This window comes from Sphaerodactylus townsendi, linkage group LG03 (genome assembly GCF_021028975.2).
Source record: "Sphaerodactylus townsendi isolate TG3544 linkage group LG03, MPM_Stown_v2.3, whole genome shotgun sequence".
In the NCBI taxonomy this organism is placed as follows: Eukaryota; Metazoa; Chordata; class Lepidosauria; order Squamata; family Sphaerodactylidae; genus Sphaerodactylus; species Sphaerodactylus townsendi.
The window spans coordinates 73,612,892-73,632,052 of NC_059427.1; the positions used below are offsets into that span (position 1 = coordinate 73,612,892).

Below are 19,161 nucleotides of genomic sequence, written 5' to 3' on the forward strand. Positions count from 1 at the left end.
TTATCTGTAGAACAGATGGTACATGCTGGGCTGGGAAGTAGCTGAGTAGGCCAAGAAGGTGCATCCAGTTCGTGGCATTGCCTTTACCCCCCATTGCACTCATTATGCAGAATGGGATGGTAGAAAAATGAACTGTATTTTTGAGTTCTGTTTCACATTAAATATATCCCATGAATATTCTAAATTAGCACACTAGGGACAGAGGTTGAGTGTATGAGGAGCTTCTTAATGTGGGGGAAGATTTTCTTTTTTAAAGAAAGGTCTCCCCTACCTGCATGCTGAAGTGGTACGGTCCACTGTTTTGCTTTATTTTTGCTGCATATTCTACAACTGATATTTAGTCTGACAATTCTCACAGATGTAACCAAGGCTGTAATTTGGTGTCCATGTAACTGAAAGTAAATGCCATTCGACTTACTGAGCGTTCCTTCAAAGTAAACGCATTTAGCACTGCACGTTTCCTTCTGTTATTACTGTCTCAAGTGTACTGAATTACATTTGGCTGAGGAATCCAATTGACAGACAAGCATAGTTTTTTGTCTACAGGAGAAAACTCCACTCTTCTGCAAGCCAGGAGCTCATTTGTGTTCAGTACAAAAAAAAGGTTGCATATATGTAGTACAGCTAAGAAGAGAAATGACATCCTTTCTACACCTTAATTTCACTGATTGTGTGAGGGGAATTATAGGATGAACTTATCCAGGCAGAGAATTCTTTGGATGAGATGGAATGTTGATTCTCAACTACAGTAGTGACTGCGCAGATGAACCGAGGAGCAGGTACCCTATCTTGGTCAGTATTTAATTCAGAATCAAGATCTTCTGAACACATCTAGAGCTACTACTTTCCAGGATGGAGCATCTCATTTCCTAGGTATGCCCTAGATTCTTTGTTCCTAGATGGATGACCTTGCATTTGGCTTCACTGAAATTGTTTTTGGAACAGGCCCAGCATAACAAACAATCCAGACTGCTGGAAATGCCTAGTCCTCCTCATTAATTACCGTAGTACTCTGGTCATTTTGTATCTTGGACATGTTTTATTGGCAGGCATTGCAGTACCTTCCACCAGACTGCTAGCTAGAGCTTTCTGTGTGTCTATATATATATATAAACACACACACATATATAAAAACTAGATTCCTCTGGGATTCTAATCTGGGCATGTCTACTTTCTTCGTACTTAATAATTGGATTGTGCACTTCATTGCTGTCATATAGTGCTGCTGTTTTAATTGGAATGTCCCAAGGAAGCGAGTCAAGTCGCTTAAAGAGATCTGTTATAATGACTCGGTTACCCTTATGAACCAAAGCTTGTAAATAATGTAAAAAGAGCTCTTGGGAGCTGCTGGGCAGGAAAACTACAAGAAGCAAGGAAAGACACTCAGACGCTAGCTGGACTCCTGGCACTGTAGGGTGGATACAGTGGGCTGGCACTGTAGGGTGGGTAGCCATGTAGAAGACTCACAGTGGGAACCATGGTGAAAACCAGGACAGAAGCTCAAAGGAGAACAACAGCTTCAGTCCCCGTCTTGAGCCTAAGGAATAAATTCCTGTTATTTTAGCGTAGGCAAGGCTACATTACCATTACATACAGATGCTGTGAATTCAAAATCTAGCGGCAAATGTGCCAATCCAACTGGCAGAGGGCCACCATCAGATCTTTTCTCCATGCTGCACAGGATTGGCCCAGTGGCCTCAATTCCTGTGATGCAGCAATGATACTTATGCTTCAAAAGCCTAATGCCCAAAGTTCAGTTATTATCTACTTCATTTAGAAGATGGTGGGTAACAAAGATCCCTTCCTGCAGTCCTGAACATCAGTTGCCAATCCAAGTACTGGGCAGGTGGATCACAGGAACAAAGCAAGTTCATGAGCCTCCTGCTGCTCCCCCACCCCCAGCCTTCAGAAGTTTCAGCATTGTTACGTCATTGCTTTTTTATTTCTGCAACAGTATCCATGTGGTGATTATTATTACTATTCCCATTTTACAGAAGGAGAAAAAACCCACAGGGAAATTTCATCCAGAGCTTTTAAGAAAAAAAGCAAATAGAATTTTGCACCAAAGTACCCCCAGTGCTGCGACAAGATAAACTGGCTTCAACCTCTATAAATCATGCAAATTAGTAGTTTCATTTTTTCATAACACATTTTACCTCAGCTATACTCTTTTCCGATGAAAGATTAAAATGTGATCAGTCATGGTGTGGCAGAAGAGGAAATAGTATGCTTACGCATTAGAAAATAGTCCCAAAACCATTATTCTGTGCATATTTAAACGTCTCTTGGTGGGCTGGGGGAACAGGAACCTGGGGGCTGGGGGAGGAATCTTTAGGCCTCCTCACCCATGAGGTAGGAGGCAGCGGCAGCAGTGAGGGTCAGCGGGTGCAGGGAGCAGGAACCCACCAGGAGGAAGAATCTTTAGGCTGCCTTGCCGATGAGGTGGGAAGTAGTGGCAAGGTGGGGCAAGGTGGTGGGGGGCAGAATCATAGATTTGGAAGAGACCCCAAGGGCCACCAAGTCCAACCTGCTGCAATGCAGGAACACATAATCAAAGCACTCCTGACAGATAGTCATCCAGCCTCTGTTTAAAAACCTACAAAGAAGGAGACTCCACCACAATCCAAGGTAGTGCATTCCACTGCTGAACAGCCCTTACTGTCAGGAAGTTTTTCCTGACATTTAGGTGAAATCTCTTTTTCATCACCTTGAACGCATTACTCCTGGTCCTAGTCTCCGGAGCAGCAGAAAACAAGCTTGCTCCCTCACCAACATGACATCCCTTCAAATATCTAAACATGATGTTGTGTCACCTCTTAATCTTCACCAAACTAAACATACCCAGCTCCCTAAGACTCTCCTTGTACAGCATGGATTCCAGTCCTTTTACGATTTTGGTTGCCTTCCTCTGCACCCATTCCAGCTTGTCAATATCCTTCTTGAATTGTGGTGCCCAAAACTGTACACAATATTCCAGGTGAGGTCTAAACAATGCAGAATAGAGAGATACTATTACATCCCTCGATCTAGACACTATTATCCTATTGATACAGCCCAGAATTGCATGGGTTTTCTTGGTTGCCGCATCACAATGCTGACTCATGTTCAGTTTGTGGTCTAAGACTCCCAGATCCCTTTCATATGTAGTGTTGTCAAGCCAGGTATCACCCATCCTATATCTGTGCATTTCATTTTTTCTGCCTAAGTGTAGAATCTTACATTTATCTCTGTTGGAATTCATTTTGTTTGTTTTGGCCCAGCTCTCTAATCTTTCCAGGTCATTTTGAATTTTGACTCAGTCCCCTATGGTATTGGCTAATTTGGTGTCATCTACGAATTTGATTAGCATGCCCTCTGTTCCATCATCCAAGTCGTTGATAAAAAATATTGAATAGCACTGGGCCCAGGATGGAACCCTGGGGCACCCCAGTAGTTACTTCTCTCCAGGATGAAGATGAGCCATTGATGAACACTCCTTGAGTTCGGCCAGTCAACCAATTAGAAATCCATCTAATAGTAGCATTGTCTAGTCCACATTTCACTAGCTTACTTGCAAGAATATGGCACCTTGTCAAAAGCTTTACTAAAATCAAGGTATGCTATGTCCACAACATTCCTTTCATCTACCAAGCTTGTCACTGTATCAAAAAAAGAGAGATAAGATTAGTTTGGCGTGACTTGTTTTTCAGAAACCTATGCTGACTTTTTGTGATCACAGTATTCCCTTCTGAGTGCTGGTAGACCGTCTGTTTCATGATCTACTCCAGAATCTTCCCTGGTATTGATGTCAGGAGGATGAGCGGGATTGCACAGATGGCCACAGATGGCTGAATGTACCTACAGCCAGCCCCAAACTGCAGCAGAGCCAGGCAACTCCCCTTGTCCAGCCTGTTATAGAAGAAGGAGGGACAGCAAAAGTCGAACAGAGGGGGTGGGGAGCAGAACTTAGTAAGCATTGGAACCCAAGCGGAGCATTCTACAACAAAGAAGGTCCAGCATGAGGCAGATGAATATAAAACTGTACTTTAATCTTTCAGTGAAAAAGAGTATAAAGGGGAAAAACCCCAAGGAGCTTGCATGGGAAACTGAAACCTTGCTCCTTGATTGCTGTAAGCATTATTCAGTAGCTTCTCTGGCTTCTGAGAGTTCCTCAGGCATTGCCTACCTAATCTTCACAAACATAAGGTCTAGACACTTTTTGAAATGAAGCCAATATTCTATTCTGCAACTTTTCCACTGCTCAACAAAGGCATGACTGACAAACGGTGTAAACCTTTTTGGGCCCTTGTCCCGCCTGGTCACTAGCTCCTCTTATCTCTTTTATGGGTCTCTCTTGGTTCTCCAGGATGAGACAGCACTATGGAGTACGGAGGGGATACGAATACTGTGCTGATTTTGATGCTTGATCTCCGCTATTCCAGCTTGTGCATTATCCCATATGTGCCATAAGAAAAACATGCTGAACTTGGCCAAGGTCTAAGGAGTAAGGTATGCCCAAAGGACAGATGCTTAAAGGTGTCCAGAGGATGGTTGGAGCAGAGGATGTTTACAACTATCAGATTACCCCCTCTGGGAGGCTGAAGGTGTGAAAGTCCTGATTGCAGCCTGGCCTTTGGGCAGTCAACATGATAATGCTCTTTCCCAGAAAGGATTTACAGAGTGACACCCTTCTGAACCCACTGCCCTCTATGGAATTAAAAGGTTGTCTCTCTGCTGAGGACTGGTTAGCTTTTTCAGTGAAATTGCCAGCTACGCATCGTTTAAAGGAGGCAATGGGCAGAGCCTCTGGTGGGCTGCCTTTCCCTACTTCCAGCAGTCAGGTTTGTGATTCTTGAGGTGTGATGCATGCCTAGCTTGATATGTCCCCATGGGACTTGTGAAAGAAAATCAGATCATAGCCGATTAAGCTGCCTGAGAGATGACTTACAGTAATGGCTCTGACAGCAGCCTGCAGCCATCACGTACTGCACTCTCTGAACCACTCTCCCCTAGCTGCTTATGGAATTCCCTGCTGGGAGGGCTGTATGCCTTGGTGTTGGCTGCATTTCCAGGAGCCAAAAGGCTGTTACCAGCTCCACAAGGGCCTGCAAAGGAACACATGTTATTATGAGCAAAACCCCCAAGCAAGAGCCAAGAGCAGGAAAGCTTAGAGAGAGAAAGGAGCAACCTTAGCTCAATCAGTTGCAGTTATTTTGGGAGATAAATGCATCAATGCTGCTTGGATGCAGGGAGACAGGAACCTGGATGGGAAAACAGGCTGCAGCCCTGGCTGAAAATACTAGTATGAGTCCTTTCCTTAAGGAAATGGGCAACATAAATTAGCCCAGCTAGAACTTTCCTAGTATTGTCCGTAAGGGGGTGATGTAACAAGCAAGATGAATATATTGATTATAAGAGGGCTTTGGTTTTCACTAGCTCTTAGGTTCTGGAGGTACCCAACAAAAACAGTGGGATTTGGGAAAAAATATCACCCATCAAGTTGCAAATGAAAGCTCCATACAGGACATTCTCCGAATTTGAAAAGGGGTGAAACAGCTTTTCATGGCTTGACCCAGGTACTAATAGTAATATGTAGTAATAGCAATGGAGCAGTAATAGCAATGGAGTAGTAATAAGGAAGAGTGTGTCTGAACATGTACAAAGTTTACAGTTGAATCACTTTATGCTTGGAGTTAGTGCATTTTATAATAGAGGGTTGGTTTTTAGGAAGGATTATGTCCAGGTATATCTTGTTTTATAACTTAACCTCTGGCTACTACTATTTGGATTTGATATCTCACACTCTTTGCATGCTCAGACAGATTGTATTGTAATGTATTATTCGATTTGTATACTGCCCTCTCCCGAAGGGCTCAGATGTGCAAGTTGTGGCCCTGTGTGTGAGTTACTACAGATTCAGATAGATTTGTCATGGTAGTTACATTCAATAACTCCCTTTTGCAGAGGGAAGCTCCTGCTTATGCTACTGTGCATCAAGAGGAACCGTCTCACTGTTATTGTGGCCTCCCTTTCTTTCCCCCTTCTCTTTGGTTGCTTGTATGTGGTTTCTGTTTTTAGGATATAGGGTTGGGAATTTTCTTGGGACTGTTCCTCCTTAGTTGGATTAAGTACCATGCATACATGTTTCAGACTGCATTGTTGTTTGTATGGTATGTTATAATTTTATTATTTTACATTGTATGAGCCGCTCTGAATCTGCTGTGGCAGAGAGGGTAAAAAACAAACAAACAATAATAATGGGGTGTCCCACACCACATCAGCCTGTGTGTGTTATATCAAATTTAAATGAAAGCTTCTTCACAGAGATTCACCCACATGTAAGGCTACACTGTGAGATGTGTTCAGGTAGCTAATCCATGACATGGTCAGAGAATGGCAGATTGAGAGAGCTCTTAAGCTCTTTGCAACTCAGTCATTTGGCTTGTGAGTAAATCATTTTATAGTCCCCCCCCCCCCCCAATCCCACAGGCTAGGAACTAAGTATTGGAAACTGAATTTAACATAGTGCCATGATTTGGAACCAATAGACACTTTAGCTGAGAGGAGGGAAGAAGAGGAGGAGACTCAAAGGGGTTTACAATCTCCTCTCCCCCACCCCAACAAACACCCTGTGAGGTTGCTGGGGCTGAGAGAGCTCCGAAGAATTATGACTAGCCCAAGGTCACGCAGCTGGCATGTGTTGGAGTGCACAAGCTAATCTGGCTCACCAGGTAAGCCTCCACAACTCAAGTGGCAGAGCGGGGAATCAAACCCGGTTCTCCAGATTAGAGTGCACCTGCTCTTAACCACTACACCACACTGGATGGGAATCATACTTTCTTCGGGACAAAACACTGCAGATGAGCTCTGGAAAAATGCAGTATAGTTGTGACGGAATCTGTCTGCAGGAAAGAAATCTGGTCACTCTGTGACAAATGCATTTGTATGTTTTTAAGTGCCCCCTCCCCCCCTCCAATTTGGAATATTTCAACTTTGGTTGTGAAGTGGTAGGAATAGTTAAACTACATTTATCCAGTAGGGGGCCTTTTACATCAAGACTGGTGAATTGAGAGCCAAGAATGGTGGTAACTTGAGAAATGGCATCTGGTTCCATCAGGAGCGTCAGCAGTTCCACCTGGCAGTGCCAGACATTGTAGCCATATCATGACGATGCATCCTGCTGGCTTCTCGCACCATAATCTGCAGAGAACCGCTCCTAGCATTTTGTGTGGCATTATTCTGCTGCTAGTATTTTGCGTAGCAAGTCGGCATGTAGTTGCCACCAGCCATGTTCATTGAAACGACCAAGCTTGTTCAATTTAGATTTTGTCTTGTTGTCTCTGACAACCCCTCAGGGTCAGCTTTGCTGTCAAATATCTGTGCATTTGGTGCAGTTTGAAGCTGCACTGTGTTTTAGGATGCTATTTCAGGGATCGTGTGTGTTAAATGCTGTCAAGTCTCTTTCGACTAATGACAACCCTGTGCATCAATGTCCTTCAAAATGTCCTGTCGTTAATAGCCTTGCACAGGTCTTGCAGACTGAGGGCTGCAGTCAGTCCACCTCATGTTTGGTCTTCCTCTTTCCCAGCTGCTTTCAACCTTTCCTAGCATTGTTGTCTTTTCCAGTGACCGTTGTCTTCTTCTTATGGGACCAAAATATGACAGCCTCAGTTCTTAGCTTCTGAGGACAGTTCAGACTTGATCTGATCTAGAATCCTTTTGGGGGGGGTAGGGGGGCATCCATAGTATCCATAACAGTCTCTTCCAACACCACATTTCAAAGGAATGTACTTTCTTTCTGACAGCTTTCTTCTTTGTCCATCTTTCATTGTCCATACAGAGTAATAGGGAATACTATGGCATGAATTAACTTGATTTTGGCTGCCAGGGACACATCCTTAAAAATCTTAGGAATCCATAAAAAGCACTGGAGAAGAAACACAGCTCATGAGGTGTGACAGACTGGGAGTGCCAGGTGACATCTCTGAGCGTGTGCTACAAGGACCGATTCTATCTTTTAAAATCATAACTGCATCCTAACCAGCAGTAATTCAGTCATTACTTTTGATTAGACTTGGTCTTTTAATCTGCATCTTTTCTGCCAAAGCACAAATACCACAAATAGGTGTTTGGAATCACATTGATTGTCTAGGGTGTTGTGATTGACTGTGGCTCTCTGTTGAGTGGCACATGGTGGGGCTTGGGAGGATTTCAAGCCTTGTTTACAACACTGCTACTTTTGCTCACAACAGGCCTTCTCAGGATGCTGGATTCTTGCCAGACCTTGTTAATTAATTCATTATGATTAGTTCCCGTCTACCCTTCACGGAGCCCAAGATGCACACAGCAATTTCCTTGGAGGCCTCTCAGCCAGGTATTAACTAGAGCCAGACCAGGCTAGCTTTAGAGTTATTAATGCCTTCAGACCATGCTTTGGGTCTAACACCAGAGGCAGTGGTTTGTAGTGGTTACTGTGTCAGACTGGGATTTAGGAGACCTGGGCATGAATGCCCACTCTGCCATGGTAGACTACTGAGTGACCTTTGGCCACTACCTCAGAGAGTTGTTGTGAGGATAAAAGGGAGGAGTGGAAAACAGAAGCCACTTTGGGTCTCTACTTGCCTTAATAGGGTCTGATTGTGTGACTGGAGCAGCCAGGACCAAAGTGCTTTAAGTGCCAGGGGCTAATCATCTGTCCCTGTTTTGTTTAAGAGGGTCCCTCTTTTATATTATTTATATTATTTTAGCTCATCTAGTTTGGAAGCAGGGTAAGAAGAACCTTTCCATGTCTACTGCCTGCTGCTTTCCTGGACTCCTCTAACTGACCCATGATTTCTTGGCTAGCCTTGATCAAAGAGGAAAACCCTGACAGCGATTGCTGGAAGGAAAAAAGGAGCTAAGGGAAAAGACAGTTTGGGGTGGAGAACTAGCAGGTGGCAGAGGGGTGCCTATGTTTCCTCTGTGATGCAAGGGAGAGCTAAGCTACTTTATACTGAGTGAGATCTTCAGATCAAAGTCTATCTTGTCTACTCGGTGTAGCAGGGGCTCTCCAGGGTCTCCAGTTCAGGTCTTTTGCATCACCTAATGTCTGCTCCCTTCAACTGGAGCTATCATGAACTGATAAGTAGGGTCATGAAGTAGGGTCCAGGGGGGCTCAAGCCCTGGCTGGGCACTACTTGAAGGGATCACATGGGGGGCATGTTTGGCTGCCCCACTCTTCCTCCTGCCCAGAGTGAGGAGCTGGAACATTTGTGCTGCATGCCGCCACCTCCTTCTGCACTCCCTCCACCAGCCTTGGCATCCCACCTCCTCGGGATGCTTCTGCCACTGTGGCCACCAGCCTGCCTCTACCAGCCTGCTGTCCTCGGCTCAGGTTTCTGCCAGGGGCTGGAAGTCGACAGGAGGAGAAGTCGGCGGGAGAAGCAGCTTCAAGTGGTGGCTGGGCAGAAGTCAGAGTCTTCCTCCCTCATCCCCCTGCCCAGAAGTAAAGATCTACAGCATTTGTGCTGCCTGCTGCCACCCCCACCATCCTCTGTCTTCCGCTGCTTTGGACTGTGGCTGCTACAGCAAGCCACTGGCCATCTACCTGTGCTGCTACTGGTGGCTGCCCTCCACTCAGGTTTCTGCTGGAAGGCGCCCTACTGGGGGCCAGCGGCAGGTGCAGAATCAAGCCAGGCTACATCTGTGAGGTCTCAACAACTGGTGTAAGGACAGGGAGAGAGCAAGGTAGTGGGTTCCGTTTGTTCCCTTCCCTCCCCAAGTGATGCTGTTGGGGCATGCCAAGGCTTCAGCTTGTTCCTTTCCTTTCCTTCCCTTTCCCTCCTTTGCAATGCCAGGATCCAGCTTTGCAAATGGGAGATACCTATGGAGATGGGGGAACTCACCCCATCTTCACAGGCATCCTTCTGGCTCCCCCAGTGGGAGGGTGCCTGGAGATGATGAGAATTCTCCCCATTTTCACATGAACGTTGCTGCCTCCCCCACCGTTGCAAAGCTGGGAACCAGCTTTGCAAATTGGGGGGTGCCTACAGAAATTGTTAGAACTCTCTCCATCTTCACAGACATCCTGCTGGCTCCTCCCCTCCCCTTTGCAAAGGTGGGATCCAGTTTTGCAAATGAGAGGGTTGCCTATGGAGATGGGAAGAATTTTCCCCATCCTTACGGGCACCCTAATGGCTCCCTCCCCTTTTTGGAAAGCCAGAAGGTGCCTATGGAGTTGTGGAGAACTCTCCCCATCTTCACAGGCACCCTGTTCCTGCCCTTTGCAAAGCTTGGGTGTTGTGGGGGGGGGGGGGAGAAAGGAGGTGTGCAACCTTCCTGTACCCTCCTTCCTGGACTGAAGCTGGGACCTTCTGCATATCAACCAGGTGCTCTGCCACTGAGCTGTGGCCCCTCCCCTAAATTTTATGGTTGATTATAGTAATAGTAATGTAGTGTTTGAAGCATTTTCCATATGTTATGTCAATGATTCCTACAGTAGACATGTAAGGGAGGCCGATATTGTAGATGAGGGTCTACAAGCTCATCTAGCCCCAGTGGATTAATGACTGAGAAAAGAATTGAGCCAGTGACCTCCTAGATCGCTGCTTAGCCACATTTTGTACCAGCAACCTGTGGCATGGAAGGGGCGTTAAGAACCTTCATTGAAAATCATCCCTCCCAAAACTGCTTTTCTGTTTAAGAAGCAGCCAGCAAAATTTTAAAGTGAACACTTTTTTGTGTCAAGTGTAGCTTGGCTCTGAGTTAGACTTTTCCTTAGCCGCTTGCTAACCATTCATTCCACAGGAGGATGTTTGTGTGGCATGTTCAGATGTAACTGTCAGTATAGATGCAAATGGACAAAAAGGGTGCTGCTTGCCCTTTCCATTTCTGGTGCTAGAGTCTGATGAGGCTTGGCACCATTTCATTATTCCTCCTCTCTTCTTCCTACAGGGTAAGTTATTCTTTGCATTGCCAGATGCTGTATTGGTTCAGTGAAATTGCTCATAGGCAAAACCAAAAAATGGACCATCCACTCAGTGGGGTAGTATTGCCCAGGAATGACCTCCAGCCATTTTTCTTTGTTCACCTTCAGGAATCCCAAGTGTCCTAACTGATGGTGATTGGCTCGTTTCCGAAGCCTGAAACGATGCTTCTCACCTGAAGAGGGTCAGTCTGTATTCCAAATAGCTTGTAAGCTATATTGAGACCAAAGTTCATGTTTTTGTTCAGCCATGAGACTTTCTTGAGCAAGTAACTTTCCCTTTGGCATAATTAAACAAATGCAACAGTCATTCGCTCTCCAGAGAGTGTTGTTAGATCTCCAGTCCCTTTCAGGGGGGTTGGCCTTGAGCTAAAGCTGCACCAGAACTTGCAATACCTAAATTCATTGACAATTCCCAGGCTTTTTTGGGTCATCTGCCTCTACCTGTGTAGCTACAGAGATGTCATCTTCCTCATAAGGATTCAAAATGAGGATGCTGCTTGTTTGGAAACCAGTGTTCTAGGTGGGCCATAAACACGTGTATGTTTCAGTGCCATGTGGTGCCTAGGACAGTGCAATGGATTATAAAAAACATTTTATCCATGATTTTGAAAGTTTTTTTCATGACGGATCAGTAGCAGCTTGGGCAACAACTTTCTCAGGAATTGTGCCACAGTTTGTAATCCATCTCCGTGAAATGCAAGTGGATTTAAAAAATATTGTTTTCAGTGGAGACTAATATGGCTATGCTTCAGTAATTATTGAAAAAGTAATTAGCAAAATTGATAAAAACAAAATTGCAGTTAAATGTAAAGCATAGGAAGAAACTGGTTTTCTTTTTTTGGCAATAAGTTTTTATTTCAACATTCACAAAATACGATGCATAAACAGATACAGAAATTTCAGTCTAATATTTACATTATAACTAAAGGCATTTCCAGTGATTCCATAGTTTAAAAATAAATATATGTAAAGACAAGCAATAAACCAAAAAAAATCAATAACAATAAAAATAAAGAAAATAAAATAAAGAGAAAATAGATAGTAGTAATAATAATAATATTAAAAGAAACAAAACAATAAACATAATAAAAGAAAAAACAAATACAAAATTATATACCATATATAGTTACATGGTTATATTAATATTTTCCTTTTGTATAAGTTATCCAGTTTCTCCATTCCTTCCTAAAATCAGAGTCCAATTTATAATCTATATGACTTGAAAGCCTGGCTGGTCTAACAATATTTATAATCTTATGTTGACATTCTGTTATTGATGGAGTTTTCTTAACTCTCCAGTATTTAGCCCAAAATATCCTAGCTGCTGTTGACAAATACTGTGTTTCCCCAAAAGTAAGACAGTGTCTTATATTAAAGATGCATTAGGGCTTATTTTCAGGGGATGTCTTGTTTTTTCCATGATTTTGCGCCCCCACGTGACCAGATCAGCTGCGCCGGGGAATCTATAACTAGGGCTTATTTTTGGAATAGGGCTTATATTTCAAGCATCCTCCAAAAATCCCAAAAAATCATGCTAGGGCTTATTTTCGGTGTAGGTCTTATTTTCAGGGAAACAAGGTATCCAAACAGCATAGCCAATGTAGCGTAGTGGTTAAGAGCAGGTGGATTCTAATCTGGAGAACCAGGTTTGATTCCCCACTCCTCCACCTGAATGACAGAAGCTTATCTGGTGAACCAGATATGTTTCCGCACTCCTACATTCCTTTTACATTCCTCTTCAAGAATATCTAATTCTTTAATTTTTTAAAACTTATTTTTATCAGAGTCATAGCAACCTTTTAAGAAACTAATTTTCTAAGCTATAGGGTTGTCATGATATAGTACATAGGACCCAGTTACGTGGTCTGCCTCCATGCAGGGACAGATTTTTGTAATTTTGCATGCTAAGTTGCAAACATTACTCCTCCTAAACTATCATTTATTTAGAATGGTGTTCTGGGTTTTTTTTAATCCTGCCCTTCCTGCAGTGAATTTAGGGCAATGTACATTGGTCTCGCCTCCTTTCTGTCTTCACAGTAATCCCATGAGAAAGATCAATGTTGCATTGAGCTAGGGTTGTGCAGAGGGTTCCTGGTTCAGTCCCCAGCATCACTAGTTAAAAGGTTTAGGGAGCAGGCTATCTGAAATGCCTTTAAACTGAGACCCTGGAGAGCTGCCACCAGACAGAGTAAGTAATGCTGACCTTGACAGACCAATAGTCTGACTCTGTATAAAGCCGCTTTATGTGTACTAGGCTGAGAGAGATGAAGAGCGACTGACCCAAGATTCCCCAGGCTGCAGTTTCAATCTGGGTCTCCCAGATCCTAGTCCAACACTTGAATCATTACACCAAAGTGCCAGACATCCCTCCAGGAGCTGGTGTGAGTTTTTGTACTTGGGGCAAACTGCTTTTTCCATCTTGGTGCTCTGTCTCCATGCTTTAGGAAAGGTTTCTTCCAAACTGTTTCTCCTCTAGTATCCCCCCAGTTAACCATTTATTTGGTGGTATTTTTAAGAAGTCACTTGGGATTTTTTTTTAAAGAAATTGAAGCAATGCTGTGTGTGCTGGAAGAATGTGGCACGGGTTATCCTACCTACCTCTGTCTGCAAATCAGGTTTTGTTGGTCTATCTTCAGGGAGTTCAGGATCCACCTCTGAGGGATGGTGAGAATCTGGTTGGCAACTCAGCTGAGGAATTCAAGACTCACAGAGGCTCTTAGTTGCCCTCTCCCTCTCTTAAAGGCTCCTCAGATTACCAATAAGACAAGGGAAATTAAAAGGATTAGAAGACAGAGCATGGTTGAAAGACAAATTGAATTAAACTGAACAAAGCGCACCATAGAGCTCATTTGAAAACCTATGAGGTAGTGAAGACAGTAGTGGAAAAATTCTCCCCCCACCTCTAGCAGTTGCATTTGCACAGTCTGGCTTAGTTATTCAAGACTGTGCAAAGCCTAGTAATGCTTAAATGAGATTTGGTTGACTTGGAATCAGACAGTAACGTTGATAGCTTCCTGCTTTATTTGCAGATACAATTTCTCTTACTTGATTCAACACTGTTAGCACAAATCAGGTAGCAGAAATGTAGGTAGAACCATCTTACTAAATAACTGATTGATGAACCAGAATTTGTGAGGGCTACTGGGAAGTGTAGTCCTCAGCCATCTAGGAGAGCCCAGATTCCATCACCTTCTGGAGGGCCCATTTGCAAAGTTCGGGGAGCCTGTCTGGGTGTAAGGGGAATTTGTTATTAAGCAATTTTTAAAAATTTAATAATTAGGCTAGGTTTTTGTTATCTGTGGTAAATTGCAGGGCCTAGTGGGGAGGAAAGGCAGGAGGGGTTGGCCCCCTCAGCAGTGGGCACCATTAACCCACCAACAGATTTCTAGAGCCCATTGTCCTTGTTCATACAAGGACCTTTACTGCTAGTCTGATGATCACATTTGCGTGTGGCTAGTTTAGTGTTGGCCTCCTTAATGGTTGTTGACAGGGTCATGGAAGTTCTGAAGGCCTGCATATTAGGTCCATTCCCATCTTGGTTACTTAAATCATATATGAAGACGTTGATGGTACTGCTACCTCAGTTCACAGTCAGAAGGCTATTTCCCAAAATCTTTAAAAGAAGAGATGAATATAACATTGCCAAAAACGGCCTCCGTGCCAATGAATGTTCCAGTTTCTACTGCACCCTTTCAAGGTGAGGTGATAGCCTGCATTATGGTAGAACATTTCCAGGTTTTTCAGGGTGACACATTTGCCCTCGACCCTTTGCAGTTTGGCTTCAAGCCTGATTTGGAATGGAGATGGCATTGGGTGGCTCTGATAGACAATCTGCATATGCAAATAGATAGAGATAAAGCTTTGCTGCTGGTGTAACTAGATCTGTCAGCTGTGTTTGATACGTTAGATCATTTGACTCGTCCGCATGGCCTGAAACACCAGGTGGACATTGGAGGAACAGCCGTGATATAGGTTTGATCTTTCTTCTGCAACAGAATGCAGAGAGCCATACAGGAAGATGCAGAAACAGTCTGATGGTGTAGCTGTGACATTGGTGGATTCGTTTAGAGTTTGAGGGTATTTTTGAACCCAGACTTGCAGATAGAGAAGTCGGGTAGTATTGTTGCTAGGAATACTTTCCTTCATTTATATCTAATTTGAAAATCACATCTACTTCTGGATTATGAACAATCTAGCTCTACTGAGCCATTCTACTGTAACCTTGAAGGTAGATTACTGTGGGGTTTTCGGCTCACACGAGTTATTCCTGTTTTTCATAGCAGTCAATCCACTAGCCTCGGAACTGTGTTGAACATGGAAGTTCTGCACATCATCACTCCCTTCACATCATTTCAGTTGCTACATCGGTTTATTTTCTTAGAGGTGTGCCTTACAAATCAGGATTTTTGAGAGAGAGTTCTGTTTTATTGCCAGCCCCTCTTTTTTTCTTTTTGTTGTGCATGCACTAGAGGATGGCCTTGGTATTCACCAAGTAATGAAGATAAAAATTCCTTGTTACTGAGGCATAGGAAAGATTGCACAGGGTAGAATTGTCCCCTGGTCACATGTTCCAGTCTGGAAATAGGAGGAACCAACAAAACATAGGAAACGTTTTACATATAAATGAATATAACTCAAATTTGATTGCTAGGTAAACTTGAAATAAAAGTGGTCCCCCCAAACCCTGAAAAAAACCTGGGAACAAATGCAAGATGAAAAATAATGGCTCCAGAGAACGTGTGGAAGACAGAGGACAAACCAAAGCAGTAAGGGACCACAACTGACATAATCGCATTATGCAAAAACCCCTGTAATACATTTTGGGTGAGGATTTTGAAGATATCTTGGAAACTTCAGGTAGCACAGAATGTTGTTGACCGGAGCTAGCAAATTCAGCCATATTACTGAGATCCTGACAGGTGCCTGCTGCTGATCTGTTTCAGAGTTCAGTTCAGATGTCTGGTTCTAGCTTTTAAATGTCTTAATGGCATAGGACTTATATATTTAGTTTTTCCATTTCATTTATTCCCCACCCCCACTCCTCAGTGGGGACCCAAAGCAGCTTATGTGGTTCTCTTCTCATTTATTTTATCCTCACAACAATCCTATGAAGTAGGTTAGGCTGAGCATATATCCCAGTTGGGGGGTATGCATTCAGATATGGCAAACTGGAAAAAGCCGGAAAAAGCTGGGGAGGGGGGGAGGGGTTGGCTGAAATAAAAGGCAGAATTTTAATGCATCCAGAAAGGCAAAACTGGAAAAAAGCTGAATTATTTAAGATTCCCCGCCCCCCCCCCCCCCCAGCTTCTTCAGGATCATTATCGTTCTGGAGCTCAAAAGCAGGGTGTGTGTTTGAGGTGGAGCTGCCAGATTTTGCAGTGAGGGCTCCTCATGAGAGCTCATGAGTTTAGTTAAGTTTGGGCCAGGGGTCCAACTCAATAGGCATCTAGTTTTCCTTTATTTGAGGGCCCATATAATTGGAGCCCCTGACCCAATCTTCACCAAAATCAGGGTTCTTGTAAGAGATATGTGCAGCTCTGCTAAGGGCTGTGCATCCAAATATAATAGAGTCCAAAAAAAAAACTCCCACAAAAAGTCAATTTCAGCTGGGGGGCTCCCAAATTTAAAAAAAAATGGCTATCCAGATAGAGCCAAATAGCTCAAGTTGAAAAAAGCCAAGAAGCTTTTCAGCTATTCCCTACCTCTGAAGCTCAGGCTGATTTTTTGAATCTATTGTTCTTGGTTTTAATTTTGCTTTAGGTTTTATCTGATTACCTGGAAACTGCTTTGAATTTTGTAAAAAAAAGTAGCATAAGAAATACTTTTATAAGATGGGTTCATGATTGCCACAAGGGCCAGCCAGTCTGCACAAGGCACAGCCAGCCTGTCCTGAATTTTGAAAAGAGCTGGTTGTTTTTGGGCTACATTCACTGTGGAAGTCAGTCCAAAAAGGGGCAGTTGTGGAGCATCTGTGGAATCAGTACTAAAGCCGTATATACCTGTTTTCTCACTAAAGATAATGGACTCAAGTCATTCTTCACATTTGATTGTATACTATTCTGGTCTACCTTTCTGTTAAACCCTGTTGGCTCAGTTAATGTTTTTGTGATACCTCCTGAGGAGCCATTTGTGTTCCAGAATTTTGCACACATTTGGATCTCTGCAAACACTCTTGACAGAGCTAGTGTCTTTACTCCTCCCCTTCCACATCTCCTTTTGTTTATGACTCAAGGATGTAATGGATACATTTAATTAATTGAGGCATTTATACCCTGCTTTTCTTCCCAGTTGGGAACTTAAAGCAGCTTATAACAACATTGTTTTATCCTCACAACAACAAACCTGTGAAAAAGGTTAAGCTGAAAGAGAGTGATAATCTCAAGGTTGTTTTTTAAAATACAGCAATCATCCGTGGCAGCGTGGAGATCCCAACCTCGCTCTCTCCAATCCTAGTCCTAACAACTTCTGCATGCTGGAAGATAAATAGAGCTTTTCGCCTGAGCAGATACTGTTGCACTGCAAGTATGGCAGGTCTCCCAAAAGGAAGTCAGTTCAGCATAATTTGGCCAGAGAGACACAGTGAGAGGTTCCAAATAACATTTTTAGCCCAAGTTGCAGCTCGCAAAGAACAGGCAGTTAGTGCATTTGAGGTCTTCAGTCAAATACAGATGTCTGAGCCTTGCCTGTCAGGGAATATTACTAGTGTCAGTGTGAGCATGCCTAGTATATAATCCCATTTAAATTTTAATAGTCATCTGGCACACGGGGCCATCAAGATGGCCAGAAAAACAGCTGCTCCCGAGGCGTTGTCATATGGTCTGAAACCACTGTGCGGCCTTCTGAGAGGGCTGGCATCCTGAATTTCCTCCCGCATTCCAAGATGATTTAGAGTGCCTGGCTGGGACTGGCAAGATCTAGGTTCTATCTTTATCTGCCATTTCTCTAGGGTGCTCAGAGCAGCATACTAATCCACAGTTCCATTTGGTCCTCGCAACAATTCTGCAAGGTAAATTAGGCCAAGAGACTTCAAATCACTACAGTGCTGTGAAGCAACTTAAGGGGGCTTGGGCCAGTCACTTGCTAAGCCTAATGTACCTCACAGAGTTAAGATTATTTGGGAAGGAAGGAGGGGGCCAGGATCATCTATATTTGCCCTGAATTTCTTGGAGTCAGGCAGGGATACAAATCTAATAAAATAAATATGGAAAGTAAATTAATCAAAGGGTGATTTTCATACTTCTCAAATGACTTTTATCCTAGGAGAGGCTGTGGCTGGGATATCTGGGAAATGTTGACTGGGGCTGAGAACTTAGCTAGCTTGAAGTGTTACTGCTCAGCCTGGTGACAATGCCATAACCATGTTTCTCCCTGAAAATGCTCACCTTAGGCTGTTTTTCCTATTCATCATTTTTTCCCTCTCTCCTCAGGAAACAGAACTCGGGAAGGTGTGCAAAGTGTGGCCTCAGGTACTGCTGCCCCTGTGCTCCCATAGCTGGCTCTCTCTGGCCATTGAGTGGGTGCTGCTGCTGAGAGGATGACAGGCTAATAGGACAGTGATGTCAGTAGCTTACGTAACTGGGCCCAGGACAAAGCCTTCCAGCTGCTTCTCACACATCTGCAAAGCCAGCTGCAGAGATCAGCTGAGATACTGCCCCAGCATTTATGAGAGGTGGGGCTGGCAATCTGAAAGGGCTGGTGAAACATGCAACATAGTCGGGTAGCAAACAGAATGAATGAGTTTGTGTAAATCAATAGGCAATGGGTGCAAGAGTAGATGTCCTCTGAGAGCAAAGGATGAAGATTTTCTATGGTGTGGGATGGCTGATTGCTTTGTCCCTTATAACATATGGCTAGATATAGTGGAGACTATGTGGCTGCTCTCTCTGCTTTGGTCAGTCGCCACAGTCCTGCTTGACCGCTTAGCAGTTTTCATGATCCTTCGCAGACCATAAGAGGCCATAAGGAGGAGCAGTAGCAGCAGCAGCAGCAGTAGTAGTAGTAGAGCAGGTACAGAATAAGAAACCCATTGCCAACAACAGAATGACTGTAACTTCACTCTCTTCTGGTTCTTGGCAGTTGCTGAGAAGACAAAAGAGCAGGCATCCCAGCTGGGTGGAGCTGTCTTCTCAGGAGCTGGCAATATCGCAGCTGCCACAGGCCTGGTCAAGAAGGAAGAATTCCCCACTGACCTGAAGGTGAGCATCCCGAGCCCTTCA

General features: G+C 43.8%; 1 protein-coding gene across 1 annotated transcript in view; it reads left to right on the plus strand.

Annotated features, from left to right (window-relative positions):
- SNCB (synuclein beta) overlaps nucleotides 1-19,161 on the plus strand; it is a 33,621-nt gene that overhangs the window by 7,402 nt on the left and 7,058 nt on the right. Inside the window, exons 3-4 of the mRNA XM_048488059.1 lie at nucleotides 18,373-18,411; nucleotides 19,022-19,140. Coding sequence (XP_048344016.1) covers nucleotides 18,373-18,411; nucleotides 19,022-19,140 — 158 coding nt within the window. The remainder of the gene's footprint in view (nucleotides 1-18,372; nucleotides 18,412-19,021; nucleotides 19,141-19,161) is intronic.